The sequence below is a fragment of the Coffea arabica genome, chromosome 4c, assembly GCF_036785885.1.
Source record: "Coffea arabica cultivar ET-39 chromosome 4c, Coffea Arabica ET-39 HiFi, whole genome shotgun sequence".
Classification (NCBI taxonomy): Eukaryota; Viridiplantae; Streptophyta; class Magnoliopsida; order Gentianales; family Rubiaceae; genus Coffea; species Coffea arabica.
The window spans coordinates 4720435-4735722 of record NC_092316.1 but is presented as its reverse complement, the minus strand read 5'-3'; the positions used below and the strand labels follow the sequence as shown (position 1 = coordinate 4735722).

Genomic DNA, 15288 nt, shown 5'->3' with positions numbered 1-15288 from the left:
ATCCAAACCAACTCACTGTAACGGAGAGCAGTCGCGTCCTCAGTCCTCACCTGCTACCAGACTTTCCATTTCTCACTTCCGCGATTCTACACTTCAATGATTCAATCTTCAACTCCCAAGAAACCGCTCCCCCTTCCTTTTCTGCTCCTCATGTTCTCCCTATAAATGCTTCTGTGTCAACTACCCCCAGAAAAAAGCGGGAAAAGTGGCAACAAAGAGAGACAAGATCTGGTCGTTTCCAAAAGTCCCCCACCAAAGGGAAAAAAGGGCCAGTGAGAATTATCATTGTCCAAGAAAAAGAAATGGGCAGCGAGAAGATAGAAAACCTTCACCATTTTCAGGTCAAGTATTCCGCTCTCTCCCCTACGACAGAAAAAGCAGAACCTTTTTAGTAGTTTTAAATCATTACCCCCCGCTTTCTTTCTCTTTCATTAGAATGGATATAAATATGAGTAGTAACGTGCACAGAAAGTGATTGTATCATTACATTGTGGAATTTAGTAGTAGTATGCGCGGGTCAAAATTTTATGGTAGGATGAATTAGATCTGGGTTTTGCTTGTTTCTTATAGATATAGAGTTATAAAACCCACTCCTCACATTTGTATATACAAGGATATATGCAGAAAGAAGAAGAAGATAAGGAACTTGATCCGGAATCTGAGGAGCCCGAGGCCCCTTTGCCCCTCACTGTCACTTCTCGGGTCAGTTGTTGAATTATTTTCGCTAATATTTATTGATTATTACGAGAAATTTGAGTTGTTTGGTGAGTTTCTAGCGAGGCTGGTGCTAGATTTGCAGGTCTTGTATATGCTGGGGGACATCACAGCGGGGCCAGCATACCGGTTTGCGCAATGGCTTGAGCTTGTTCGCAAGCGGAGCGGGAAGTACCGGTCCTCGGGGTTCCCACACAGACAGCACAGAGCAGATATTATGCCCTTGAGGTTGATATTTGATATCCACTGCTCTTCAATGAACTTTGGAATCCTGTTTTGATTTCTTAGATTGTATTATCTGGCCTTTTGCAACAAGTTGGTGCTAATGTGTATGAGTGATGATTACTGAATTTGCTCTAGAATGCATCAGTGCGCCAGTTTCTCTTCTGTATTCTGCTTTTAATGTGTTTAATGTTGAGTGTCCTATATTAGAAATTTGTAGACGATGTCTTATGGTTATATCTAATCTTGATTCAGTTCAGGAGAGTCAAAGTCTGATGTTAGAAGTTCTCCTCCTGAGCAAGCTACCGAAGTAAGTTTGTGGGAAAGACTTGGCAAGGCTGCCATGTTGGATATTGAATCAAGCTCTTTTTCGTGGAACATGCTTTCTTCACTTCATCACACTGAACATGGTAGTGGTACTACTGAACAATCGGAGGATGAAATGAATAAAGCAGTAGAGGTGAGCAAAAGTTAACCATTAGTTCAAATACAGTACTTCTTTTTTCAAAGTTTTAGCAGGAATTTGACTCCAGTTGGAATAACTTCCAAATCACGAGTTGTATTGTTTTGGTTGTGATTCCTTTTCTGGATCAAAATATCATCTACCATCTTTTATTTCTCATTGAAGCAATACACAGAAGTGGTGTTATCTATGTACTTGGACCTGTATGAATAGTAACATAAACAGTTGCCTGACTTAGATAATATTATTGGGAGATATTCAGACTTAATGTTCCTGTGTCTTGTCTAAAGCTTCCAAATCCAACCCAATCCCACCCTCCACCCCCTTCCCCAAACCATAGGCTCATACACAAGGCAGTTGATATTTTATAGTGGCGAATAAGGGGGACTGGAGGGCACAATGTTTGTTTATTGTACTTCCCTATTAGAAGAAAAAGAAGCTGCAAAGGTATGTAATGATCACCCTTCTAATTTCTTGTAGTCTCTGATTGTGTATGTAGTGGTCATGAATTGCACAAGTACTTTCTCTGTCCAAGTCTCTCTCCTCAATTACGCTTCTAATTTCCCAGTAGTTGGTCAAATTTCCCCTTCTTTTCTCTTACTGAAAACTACATCTGCACAAGAAAATTGTGCTGGAAAACCTTCTGCAAAATTTTGGTTCTCTTGCTTAATGCTAACTAAACGTTGGTAATGTGTAGAGGGCACTGGCCATGTACCTGGTGCTTTCCTGGCAGTGCCTCTTTACCATCTTCCTTTCATCTATATTCTTCTATCTTAGAGGTGTTTCTAGTGATGATATGTAAATTTTAGATTTTCACCAAACTATTTAGACATGCATTCATGAAAATATAGGTGTTCTTGATAATTCTTTCTTTCTTGTGTTGTTTGTTTCTTTTCTAAATCTTCTCTCCTCCTGCTCTACTTCAGTGTGGCAAATGGAAGTCTAAGATATTACCTTTTTCATATTTTTGTCTCATCAGTTTTCATGTTGTAGGTCACTGTAAATTCTGGGGGAGTAGTCTTTTTTGCACTGTTCAACCAACCTGAAAATGATGAATCTTCTTTCAAAGAGGCTGCAGCTGTTATAAAGATAGCATCTTCTAGGATGGCCACTCAATCGGAACGCCTTGGCTATGAATTTGCAAAGTGGCTAGGTGTTCGAACTCCACAAGTTGTACCTTCTTACTAGAGTAATTATTTTGTATCTAGTTTCTTTGTCAGAAGTTTGATTTTTTTTGCAAAATTAAAAATCGCAGGCCAGAGTTATTCACCATTGTAGTTCTGAGTGGCTACAGATCAAGGAAGCTGCAGAAAAAGCAAAAGATGCTGCAATTTCCGAAGGAGATGAAGCTGGTGAAATTACGTGTTCAGAGCTACTAGAAGCTCTTGAACTCAGTCGATGCCTTTTGCTAATGAAGTAAGTAAAAGGACCTGACTTGTTATATTAAATTAATACTCACAAAATGACTACATTTTGTTTCATAAATTATAACCCATTTCTGCACATTGAAATTGCTAACTTGGAAGATTTTCATCCTTTCATGTCTGATAGTTGCGCAATCATTTTCATTTTTATTATAGTCTTAGTGGCCTGTCTGTGCTTGCTAAGATGGACATGAAAGATTTAGTTTCAGAATACTGCTATTGTGGACCACTTAATAGGGAAAGTGGAAGCGGGGTCAAGGAGAGTTCATGCTTTCTTTGGATTGTAGATATGTGTAAGTGGTGTTCTCATAGATATGGGCTACCAAATCAAGAAAGTATGGCATAGAAGAAAGTAATTGTATTTTTGCAGCCTAAGTTATGAATCTTTTGGCACATTGCTCAATCAAAATATTTCATCCCCTGAAGTTAAATGAGGTATTCAATTTCAGCCCAAGTGTTGACGCATTTGTTGGATTTGCACGGGAAAGGATAACTTGGCTCTTAGGCTCCCATGGAGACATATCCAATCTTTAATTGTAAATGGAAAATCAAAAAATTTACAGGTTCAGTGTAGCATGGGAGTAATACTGCAGTGTTGTACAGGGTAGCTTGTACAGGAAAAAGAAAAAAAGGTTAAAATGGAGAATAGATAGCAGTGTCAAAAGATGGAAATGCATTCTTGATCCTCTCTCTGCCTGGTGCATCTGTATCCTCTAATTATTACTTTAATAGAAATTAGGATTTATTTTTGATATATGAATTACCATGTGTGAACGCCTGATCTGGAGAATGTTTTAGTTGGAGGACCATATAGGTAGCATTTAGAGAAGTATATATCTGTTAATGAAATGGCCAAATGCTTGCCTACCTAGTTTACCTATATGATGATCAAATATATCAGAATTCACAAGTTTTGGTAAATCATTTTCATTTTAAATCCATGAACATGAAATCTGATTTCCACATTCACTTGTTTTTTATCCCCTCATTAATGTTTTAAATATCTGCAGTTACATACATGGTTCTCCTCTGTTAGAAAGCTCTAATGCTTTTGAGTCACGAGAGGCTGCAGAAAAAATAGCAGCAGCCCTTGGCAGGGTTTTGATGTTGGACCTTGTCATAAGAAATGAAGACCGACTTCCTTGTCGTAGTCTTCGGTGGCGTGGAAATTCCGCAAACTTGTTGTTGGCTGATAAAATAGCTACTGCAAACATGGATGCGCTGGAGGTCGCATTTGATTCTGCAATTAATAGATATCGTCCAAAAGTCATCCGAGCACTTCAGAAAGAAAGAAGGGCAACTTCAGTGGATAGTAGGTTGACTCCTCCTAATTCAGTACTGGTGTCGCAGAGTTCTGATATTTCTGATATCACTGAATCTCCAATATCTAGCAATGTCGGTATCAAAATTCAAACATCAACTGAAATAACTGGTCCCCATTTTCATATTGTGGCCATAGACTCTGGGGTTCCTCGTAGGCCCCCTGCTGGAAAACGTGCAAATGATCAAGAAAATTATCCTAAGTTGGTTGAGCTCCTCATCAACAGTCCTGAATATGCCTCAAATCTCTTATATGAATTAAGTGCTGGGAGGATTGGTTGTCCGCCGGAAGATTCTGATGCAATGACTGGTTCAAGTTTGACTGACCCGACTTCAGTTATTCATGCATTCAGGAGTGGGTTCCGTGCAGCTCTGAGAGACTTGCAAGGATTTCATATTTTCCTACTCACCCTTCACCAAAAACTAGATACTCTGTTGCGAACATTCATTAATATCACAAACAAAGCTTCGGGGGATTTGGACCAAGAAGATTTTATGGTTCCTCAATCACCATCACAGGCTGGTGGAGTTGGCTTTCATTTGCCTTCTCCATCAAGCAAGGAACGAAGTGCAAGCGAGAGCAATTCTGATCTAAATGAGTATGAATCACACAACACAGCTTCTAAATCTTCAGGATGTAGAGATAGCCCAGATTCTGCCCCTCCTCATTTACGTGATGGTTGGCATGGAAAGTCCAGCAAAGGGGGTGGGGAACCCATACACAGCCTGCGTTTGACGTCAAAGCTCCGTGACTTTCACAAATTTGCTAAGGTCTGATATCTACCGAATAAAATTGAAGTTTTGATTAAAGAGTCTAACAGTTTGTTAACAGAATACATGATGAATTCTACCATAGTGAGTGCAGATGGCCATATTTAGTGCTTCTCTGCTGTGCCATGATGTTTTGTCAGATTATCTTAGTGTAGTATTGTGCTTGTTCGTATTTTTTCACAGAAACACTTTGATTATTCTTGAAAATCCTCGTATTGCAATGGAATATCAGATTAAGTTACTGAAATTTATTCGTTAAGGTAGTTGTTCTTGTACTTAATTAGACATCTAGGCACAAATTTTTATTTTTTTCTTATTAAAGTCGATCTCATTCTTTAAGGGATGCATCAGTTTTGTCATTGATTTTTGCTAAACTTTTGCTCAACAGATATGCTTCTACCTTGCCCATGTTATTAATTGACTATTGTTTGTTTGCCTCTGTTCATCTATGATTGAACATGACTGATGATGGAACCTAAAGAGTATGTTGTATTTGACCTCCTTATCCATTGTTTTAACAAATGAGAATGTAAGTGTGGATATTCCTGTGGGGATTCTATTTTAGGGTGTGATACCTGATATCTGATAAATTTTTGTGCTTTTGTATGAATCAGAAAATCCTTAAGGCTGGGAACACTATTATTTTTACATAACAGATTCTTTGCTTTTCCTGTTTCAGGTTGATGTGGAATTAAACAAGGAATTAGAACAGTGGAATGAAATGCTAAGAAATGACACCATAAAATTGTGCCAGGAGAACAATTTTAATACAGGATTCTTTGAGGGTAGTGATACTAATTGTGTTGTTGATGCTTATGAGCTGAAGGTAATTTTGTATTATGTTAGATCCTCATTTTTATTGCTATCATGGTAGCCATAAGACTTTAGTTTGTTTCCTGTGATTCTTATGTGTCTCATTAGGACCTTATGCATTAATGGTTGATATGACTTTCATACTCTTACAAAATTACAGGTCAGGCTTGAACACATTCTTGAGAGGATATCATTGATATCAGATGCTGCAAACACAGAAAAACCATCTCCAATTTCAGGCAGCCTGTACATAGGTGGGGCCCTTGCTGCAAGATCGTTGTACACTCTGCAACATTTAGGAATTACACACATCTTGTGCTTGTGTGCTAATGAAATTGGACAGTCAGATTCTCAGTTCCCTGAGTTATTTGAGTACAAAAATTTTTCTGTAAGTGTGGTTGAATCTTCTTATTTTATTGTAAGGATCTCTGCCTTCCACTCACTTCTTGTAGTAAGGATACCCGCAGCTTATTCAGTCACCTTCATTTGCTTAATACATCTATCTTTTCTCACTTCTTGGTTCCTGAGTTTCTGATATCAGACATTTGGCCACCATGAATTGGATATCAAAACAGTCCAATACTTTTGGTTGTCTAGAAATTTCTTTGGGTTGCCATTATATATAGGAAATTATCTTATTGTTTTTACAAAATATAGTTTCTCCAGTATTTCTATTTAAAAGTTATTCTGTTGCCAATCTTTTATGTTCAATTGTGAGATTGTGCAATTACTGATGTTTGCTAGTCTATCTGGAAATTTTTTTCAAACTGGTTGTTTAGGTATAAATTTATTAATATTTTGTAAACTGTTTGCTTAATGATACTTTTAGACATTCCAAGTGTTATTTTGTTCTGGTTTTGGTTTTTTAGAGCAAGCCTTTCTGTTTTTACTTGTGAGCTGTTGAAGAAGCTAGGGAGCAAAATGCTTCATAATGTTGATTGGCTATCCACTGGCAGGTCTGCGACAATGAAGATACACTGATCAATGATATCTTCGAAGAAGCACATGATTTTATTGATCATGTTGAACAAACGGGTGGAAAGGTTTTGGTTCATTGCTTTGAAGGCAAAAGCAGGAGTGCTACTCTAGTTCTTGCTTACCTTATGCTCAGGAAGTAAGTTCTTAGGCCATCATTTAAAAATTGTCACACCTGAAGGGTACGCTAGATTATTTTTGACAAAACGTACCTTGATGAAATCTTTAATCTAAATCTAACCTAATGTCAGCTAGTCTCCTTTTGAAGGTGGTTATATGTCTTTTTCAGTAAAATGGTAAGCATGCCCCTGTCGAAACTGAGATATGCACCAGCAAGCTGCTCATTTCTGAGCAATATACCCCTTTTTCTTATTTAGTGCAACCAAGAGATTTTGTTTCTTTCCCTTCCTTTATAGGAAGTGAACAATCAGATTACTGGGTTGCAGTAACTATCTTTGAAAACAATTGAGCAAATATTACTGGTCAGTATTTTACAATTAATGTTTGACTTGGGAAGTTGAATAGTATTGATTTGAAAAAGAATTTTCGTTTGCATTTGGTTGCAGAAACTACACTTTACTGGAAGCTTGGAATGCCTTGAAACGAGTGCACCGTCGAGCCCAACCTAATGATGGATTTGCAAAGGTTCTTTTGGACCTAGATTTGAAACTGCATGGTAAAGTTTCAATGGAATGGCAACAACGAAAACCAACAATGAAGGTTTGCCCCATATGCGGCAAGAACGCTGGCTTGAGCAGTAGCTCACTGAAGCTTCATTTGCAGAAGTCACACAAGAAACTTTCATCTGGGAGTGTAGACAGTGCCATGACAATGGAAATACAGAAAGCACTGGATGCACTGAAGATTAGTCGAGGTGGAAGTGTCAGCCCCACAGAAAGGCAATCGCGGTCTATGATAGATGAGTTGGAGCACTGACATTGTATGATTGGGGCTTGAGGGATTTTGACTATAGAGGTAGGGTGGATTGCAAGTATTAGATCAGCTTAGATGACGTTTTCAAAGAAGGAAGGGAAAGGTCTTTTTTTTTTTTGGGTTTAGGTGGACGGAAACGGAAACACATGCTTCTGTATGTAGATCATTTTCAGTGTATGTTTCACGGGCAAAACTGCCTAATCGCCAGTAATGGTAAGTTACCCCGTAAAATTCAGTAAGAAGTGATCTTAGTCCTCAGGCTTCGTCTATGTTACTGAGTTTCTTGGTCAAATGATCAACAAATTTTTTCAACAGAGCATGAATAGCTTTTAAGTAATTGGTAGACCATAGGGTGCTCTTCCAGCATTCTTCATTTGGCCGCCTTACAGAACACGAGTTTCATAGTAATTTCGCTTCGAGAAAGGCGATGAGAAACGTACAGCTCCTTTTTTTCAAATTTTTAAATCCGGTGCTTTTTATTAGCAGCCATGCCCTACCCGCTTAACAATTGAACTGTAATTTTATGGTCCCTCCGAGATTACAACTACAACACTTGGGGTTACTAGATGAGTTCCCACTTGACGCACCAGGCAGGAGAACAAGAGCAACACAGCATATTGTTGAGTTCATCTGGAAAAAAAATATTCGAAAAAGGTGCCGGGAACGACTGCCATTTGCTGTCTCAATAACACACGGCTGTTGCACTTGGAAGATAAATTAACAAGCATGCGGACGTTATAAAACTGCAACCTGAATGGACTCCAGAGTTCGAAAAGCACAGAAAATAGGCATCATAGGAAGAGAAGTCCGGAAAGGAATAAAAAAAGGCCAAAAACAAGAAAATGCTAATATCGTATGATCCACACGTTTCAAGATCCTAAAAACAAGAGGAAAGCCATTCAAAGGCGAGTATCTACCTTACTTTCATTACTAGTATCAGAAGATTCAACTCCCCTAGCACTGTGTTTCTCATATTACTTGGAACAGTCGGAACACATTTTCTTTGAATCTTTGCTGGCCAAGAAAATGCAACATTGTGACCCAACCCTAGATGATATTTAACCTTTAGTCGACGAACCAGCAAGAGTACTACCGCCAATCCCTTTCCTAAACCGGGATATATTTGAACCCAATTCAATTTCAAAGCAGCGGTACAAACAATAATATTCATAGAAGTCAACCAGCAAGCTTCCATCTACACAGCAATTGGCTCTGGCAATGACTCTGGTGGAGCACCACTGGTGCCATTGAGAACGGTAACATTGCCATCTGAATCCACATCGACAATAACTGAATCTCCTTCTTTAATCTCACGCGCAAGCATCTTCTCAGCTAGGCTATCCTCCAAGAGTCTCATGATTGCCCTTCTTAGTGGCCTTGCTCCATAGCTTGGGTTGTAACCTTCCTCGACAACTCTATCTCTAAACCTCTCTGTAACCTGAAGCTCTATTTCCTTTTTCTTCAACCTGTCAAAGACCTCCTTTAACATAATGTCGGCTATGTCCTTCACTTCCAGCTTAGTAAGCTGCCGGAAAACTATCATCTCATCCAATCTATTCAGAAATTCTGGCCTGAAATATTGTTTTAACTCCTCCGTTACCAAGCTTTTAATTCTGTTGTAACTACTATCTTTCTCATCATAATCTAAATCAAAACCTATGCGTCGGCCACCCTTCTCAATCACACTACTTCCAACATTGGATGTCATAATCAGAAGGGTGTTCTTAAAGTCAACAGTTCTGCCTTTACTGTCTGTCAACCTTCCATCTTCAAGAATTTGAAGCATCATGTTGAAAACATCAGGATGAGCCTTCTCAATTTCATCAAACAACACAACAGTATATGGGCGACGACGCACAGCCTCAGTCAGCTGACCACCTTCAGTGTAACCAACATATCCAGGAGGTGAACCAATAAGCTTGGAAACTGTGTGTCTCTCCATGAACTCACTCATATCAAGCCTGATCATAGCGTCCTCAGAACCAAAGTAGTAAGCAGCCAGGGCTTTTGCTAGTTCTGACTTCCCCACCCCAGTAGGACCAGAAAAGATGAAACTAGCAATTGGTCGGTTGGGATTCTTGAGTCCAACACGAGCACGACGAATGGCACGGCTAATGGCTTTAACAGCTTCGTCTTGACCAATGACCCGTGTGTGTAGTGTCTCTTCCATCTTGAGGAGGCGATCTGACTCATCAGTTGACACCTTCTCGACAGGTATTCCAGTCCATGAAGAGACAATGTGCTGAATGTCCACTTCTGTCACAAGAGGACCACCATCCCCTGCCTCAGTCTCTGCCTTGCTCATCTCCTTACTTTTGTCTACGAGAGCCGAAATCTGAGCCTTAAGATCCATTTCTCTGTCACGTAACTCACCAGCCTGCACCAGGATTTAAATACCATAAGCTTAAGCTACATTGAAAAGATGCCCTAAAGGAAAAAAAAATCTGTCAAACAATTCCTTAAGACTTATTTTGAACTCATTATTTTTTTCTTGATAACCTCCACATGACAGATAAATATTAACAGCATGGCTTCAAGAACTAGAGAGCACAACCCAGTATACAACAATCAACTCTTCACGAACAGATCAATTTTAACAGCATGGGTTCAAGGACTTGTTATTTTTTCTTGATCACCTCCACATACAGATAAATTTTAACAGCATCGCTTCTAGAACTAGAGAGCACAACCCAGTATACAACATCCACCTCTTCAAGAATAGATATATACCTTCTCAAAGTCCTGACCGCGGACAGCCTCATTCTTCTCCTTCGTAATCTGTCTAAGTTCTTTCTCAAGCTCTCTAGCTTCCTCAGGAAGCTGCAAGAAAAAAAAAGTGTTAACTCAATAGTAACAAAAAGTTGAACGAAACTGAACTCCACTAGTAAGAAGTCCAGACCTGAGCATGACGAAGTCGAACACGAGAACCCGCCTCATCAACCAAGTCAATCGCTTTATCAGGCAAAAAGCGGTCACTAAATCACATAATAAAGGGTTATTCAGACACAAACCTTAATGTCAAAAGGGACATACAAGTGTAAGTCTTAAAGTTCATTGAAGCAAAATCCATATACCACAGCTACTAAAATATAAAAACTAGAACTCTAAAGAAGGATAGAAAGGTATTTGGCCATTATGTATGCTACAACAGCAACCCAGCAGGTTTTTTTTCCCACACGAGGGTGTTCAACAAGGAATAGTGATTTATATATACAAACAACAACTTGGGTCCCTAAAAAACAAAAAACTACTTGGGACCCTAAATTTGAAAGATGTTAATTGTGTGTGTTAAGGTAGAAATAACACCAGATTTTCTGAGAAAATGGGAATAATTTTCCAAACAACACCCAACCTACTACTTTATAACAACTGATAAGCAAACACCACCCCCCCCCTCTTTTAAAAAGCCCAAAAAGAAAAACGGGAAGGGGATTTGGGGGAAGAGTTGAAGAAAACCAGAAAAATAAGAAAAAGTAGAACACAAACCTTATATATTGGTATGAAAGCTGGGCTGCCGAAACTAAGGCCTCATCAGTGTAACGAAGCTTGTGATGGATCTCATATCGCTCCCTAAGCCCCTTCAAAATCTGAATAGTTTCATCCACTGTGGGTTCAGGTACCTTGACTGGTTGGAAACGCCTCTCCAATGCAGGATCTTTCTCAATGTGCTTTCTGTATTCATCAAGTGTTGTAGCTCCAATACACTGCATTCACCAACGCTCGTGTTATATGTTACTCTCATCAACGAAAATCCAAGAATGATGAACATTGTAAAACAACAGAAACAGAAAAGGGTGATTATGAAAAATACAAAATTACTATAAGAAAAAGCAATATCCAGTTTTCCAATTTAAACACAAAAACTCTCTCAAACTTCCATATGGTCTAAGATCTCAATTTCCTCTTTGAGCAAAGAACCAACCCTTCCATAAACCATTAAAGGGGCAAAATGAAGAGGCACTTTCCAAAACCATGCTTGTAACCACTCTCTTGGAGTAAACTCTTGACCTTTTAATAAATTATAAACATCCAATATGGCCCCTATATATCATGCGCAATACAGATTCACTCTCGCAGGCAATAACCAAAACAATAACTTTCAGCTCTTAACTAGGCATTAAACAGACCTGTAGTTCACCACGAGCTAGAGCAGGTTTTAAAATGTTTGCAGCATCAATTGCCCCCTCTGCTGCTCCAGCTCCAATGAGTGTGTGCACTTCATCAATGAAAAGTATGATTTCATCACTTTGTTTAATCTCCTCCATCAATTTCTTCAGCCTTTCCTCAAACTCTCCTCGATATTTTGTTCCAGCCACTAGGAGTCCCATGTCCAAAGTGATAACCTGAATAACACCAAAAAGTGAGTTAAATTGTGCATTACGAAATGCATACAGGAGAACACCTGCGAATTATGTCATTTTAATTTTAAAAAAAAAAAGGACAGATAAATGTAATTTCCACATAGACAGAGAAACAACGGCAGCCTACATTCAAAAGTTCAAAATAACAAAATTGGGCCTCAACAGTTCAAGGCAATAAGAAAAGCTGGAATACTAAGAAAGTTCTAGCTCTACAGAATCATATGTAAAGCTACAAGTATGGTTCTTGTTAGTCCAAAGACAAAATTACATGATTTCTGTGGAAAATTTACCTTCTTCCCTTCTATTGTCTCAGGTACATCACCATTTGCAATCCGTTGAGCAAGGCCCTCTGCAATAGCTGTTTTCCCCACACCAGGCTCTCCAATAAGGCAGGGGTTATTCTTTGTCCTTCGACCCAAAATTTGAGTAACACGTTCAATTTGCTCCTGCCTTCCAACAACAGGATCCAGTTTGCCCTAAAACATACATCTACAGTTAAATATCATATAATAAAAGCAATCAATCATGTAGAACATCTAGAGACTAAAAATACCTCCTCAGCCATCTTTGTCAAATTTGTCCCATACTCCTCAAGAGTAGGCATTTTGTTGCTGGAACTCCCACCTCCAAGACCAGCAGCAACAGCTTCTGCGCTCTCACCCACCATTCTAATGACCTACTTAATTCCCAATAGTGAGCAAAATCACAGCTCAGAATCACAACAATAAAATTCATAAAACTTTTGGCAGACAAATCAGAAAAATATTCTAGCTTTTACCTGTGTGCGAATGTTACTTGGGTCAGCACCCAAGTTCTCGAGAACACGTGCTGCTACACCTTCACCCTCACGCAGCAAACCCAGCAATAGGTGCTCAGACCCAATATAGTTATGGCCTAAAACCAAGGGAAGATGGATCAACATAGGATTAAATGTTGCTTAATAAATCATAAGGACATTAATTTATAAAAACAAGTATCCAACACTTGAGCAGCAACTAATAAACAGGATGGCTTTTGGACAAGATCCCACGGTCAAACCAGGAAATATGCAGCTAAGACGGAGAAGATGGAAGAGAACGAGGTCTTACCAAGTTGGCGGGCCTCCTCCAGTGAGAGCTCCAACACTCGCTTTGCACGCGGAGTAAAGGGGATCTCCACAGCCACGAATCCACTACCCCTTCCAATTATCTTTTCAACTTCCACACGTGCATCTTTTAAATTAATGCCCATCGATTTTAGGACCTTTGCAGCAATACCCGTACCCTCACCAATAAGACCCAATAAAATCTGCTCAGTGCCTACAAAATTATGGCCTAACCGTCTGGCCTCCTCTTGCGCAAGCATTATCACTTTAATTGCTTTCTCGGTGAACCGCTCAAACATTGCCCTTGGTGCCATCCGGCTACCCCTTCCTCGCCTACTAGACGTAGCAATGGCCACTTTTGAATGTAAGCTCTGCCCGGTTTTAACCATCATATCCAAAGCATTGGATGTCCGCAATCCTGAGAAACCCCTCATCCTAAGAGGTGCAACATGTAAACTGCAGAGCATCATAACTGCTCTTTTGTTTTTACCGGAACCTTTAAACTGGCCATATCTTCCAGGAGCAACCAAAGATGACACATTAGTAGACTGCACTATTGCTCTAGCCATAATTGGAAAAGATATTTTGGTCTGCACCATAAAGAATACAAACAATCAACATTTATAATGCCGACAAAAGGAGCTAAAAGTTAAATTAGAAGGTTCTATGACTTTATTAAATAGTAAGTTCACATTAGGACACTTGGAATTTAGGAAACAGTTTTAAAAAAAAACAGGTACAAAAGAATTAGTAGCCGAATGATAAAGCCCTGAGTAGCAACATTCTCTATTCTTTTTTCTTTTTTCTAAAATCCCAACCAACTATTACAATTAAAAAATAGGGAACAGAAATCAATGGAAGCCCCTCTCTTGAATTACAAGAGAATCTAAAATGTTTTCTACAATATATAAAGAAAAGGTTGCCATTTTTGCTCAGCAAAATGCCAGTAATGAAACATGACAGAAACATAACATAAACTGTTACCTAAATGAAGACCAACATATCACTCCAAAGGTCACTCAAATAAAGTTAATCACTATATTACACCACTGGATAAACCCAAAGAACATCTGTTTCATGTCAGTCAGTATATAAACACCATAAATCCCGAACAGGATAACAAATCTCTTAATTCTCCATATTTTTATGTGTTTTCCAAACAGCTCATCGGTCAAAGTAAGAATCCCAGATAAAAACAAATGAAATCAGAAACATAAAAAGTAAATTAAGTCAACAAAATCTACATATATCTCCAGCTAAACTACCCTCTGATTAATCAACTCTGATAAAAAGTGCAACGTAGCCCCAGCCCTCAATCAACTTAAACATCGTAGCCAAATCCCAACAAAAACATCAGCAAGCAAGCCGACAATGGTATCTAAAATGCTTCAGCTCAGGCCCCAATAAGCTTACTCAAATTCATAGACAAGTTAAAAACCTCAAATAACAATCAACCACATCCAATTATGAGGAAAAACAATAAACCCAACAATTGGCCAACTTAAAGCCGATTAAAATCAACAGAAAAAGCAAGGAATATCCTTCCAAACAGCAAAATAACTTCAAAACTGTATAATTAACCACAATCTTATCCACAAACCATAACTATTCGACTCGTTCGACTAAAAACCAGTAAATCTTTAATCCTCCAGCTTTATTACTCAGCAAGGTACCTATACATACATACATATATATATATATATATATCCGCATAAATACAGGATTATAAATACACATACATAAATACGAACACTTCCATATATACATACACAACGAGGCCCTGTTTTCGACCATAAGTTCAGCAACCCAGCAAGACAAAAACAAAAGTTCAAGCAGTCAGACAATCAAATAAGGTCATCTAAACAAAAACCCTAATTCAATTTCCCCAAATATGCAACAACAAAATTGAGGCAATCAAAGATTTTTACCTTATTAACTTACTATCCTAGTCCTCCTAAAAGAACTTCAGAGAGAGATAGAGAATAGGGTAGGCGTGGGAAAGGGAGAAGGATAACAATATAATGGCCGTTCTCTTTCACTAGATCATATACTATGTGGTGTTTCAATATTGCCACTCCATTGACCACAATGCACCGTCACATACACCCGAAAAATTCTCACAATTGCTGCTATTAACACCGGCTTAATAGCTAGCATTATGTGAGTCACAGACGTTTTACGACCGTCCGATCTATTTGATTCATTAAA

The 15288-nt window shown here is 38.7% G+C and overlaps 2 protein-coding genes across 6 annotated transcripts; one reads left to right on the top strand and one right to left on the bottom strand.

The window, feature by feature from the left end:
* On the top strand, positions 1-7893 carry LOC113739692 (dual specificity protein phosphatase PHS1). Of its 5 annotated transcripts, none has more exons than XR_011812938.1 (12): positions 31-341; positions 625-702; positions 800-942; positions 1192-1396; positions 2393-2569; positions 2655-2815; positions 3834-4914; positions 5594-5740; positions 5888-6115; positions 6684-6841; positions 6992-7184; positions 7269-7410. XR_011812938.1 is itself a non-coding variant. In XM_027266991.2 (11 exons), exons 1-11 carry the CDS (start codon positions 303-305, stop codon positions 7636-7638), a joined length of 2787 nt encoding a protein of 928 aa, XP_027122792.1. In that variant the 5' UTR covers positions 1-302; the 3' UTR covers positions 7639-7893. The 5 variants fall into 5 exon arrangements, 3 of the variants coding, with proteins under 3 accessions (XP_027122792.1, XP_027122794.1, XP_027122795.1); XR_011812937.1 differs by having other exon boundaries at positions 6971-7184; XM_027266991.2 differs by lacking the exon at positions 6992-7184 and having other exon boundaries at positions 1-341; positions 7269-7893.
* Positions 7894-8402: 509 nt separating this feature from the next.
* LOC113739691 (ATP-dependent Clp protease ATP-binding subunit ClpA homolog CD4B, chloroplastic) lies at positions 8403-15225 on the bottom strand. Its single transcript, XM_027266989.2, has 10 exons — positions 15009-15225; positions 13085-13670; positions 12775-12890; positions 12550-12672; positions 12287-12472; positions 11763-11978; positions 11122-11339; positions 10535-10610; positions 10366-10455; positions 8403-10012 (listed from the first exon to the last, which is right to left on the bottom strand). Exons 2-10 carry the CDS (start codon positions 13647-13649, stop codon positions 8831-8833), a joined length of 2772 nt encoding a protein of 923 aa, XP_027122790.1. The 5' UTR covers positions 13650-13670; positions 15009-15225; the 3' UTR covers positions 8403-8830.
* Positions 15226-15288: the final 63 nt, after the last annotated feature.

What these genes read in the sequence shown, in the direction of transcription:
- LOC113739691 (XM_027266989.2), bottom strand. Translation starts at nt 13,649, where the DNA reads ATGGCTAGAGCAATAGTGCAGTCTACTAATGTGTCATCTTTGGTTGCT. An exon ending in CAAGTAACATTCGCACACAG is followed by an intron (nt 12,673 to 12,774) that starts GTAAAAGCTAGA and finishes GGAATTAAGTAG; the next exon opens with GTCATTAGAATGGTGGGTGA. An exon ending in TTCGACTTCGTCATGCTCAG is followed by an intron (nt 10,456 to 10,534) that starts GTCTGGACTTCT and finishes TTTTTCTTGCAG; the next exon opens with CTTCCTGAGGAAGCTAGAGA.
- LOC113739692 (XM_027266991.2), top strand. Translation starts at nt 303, where the DNA reads ATGGGCAGCGAGAAGATAGAAAACCTTCACCATTTTCAG. An exon ending in AAAACCTTCACCATTTTCAG is followed by an intron (nt 342 to 624) that starts GTCAAGTATTCC and finishes GGATATATGCAG; the next exon opens with AAAGAAGAAGAAGATAAGGA. An exon ending in GCTTACCTTATGCTCAGGAA is followed by an intron (nt 6,842 to 7,268) that starts GTAAGTTCTTAG and finishes ATTTGGTTGCAG; the next exon opens with AAACTACACTTTACTGGAAG.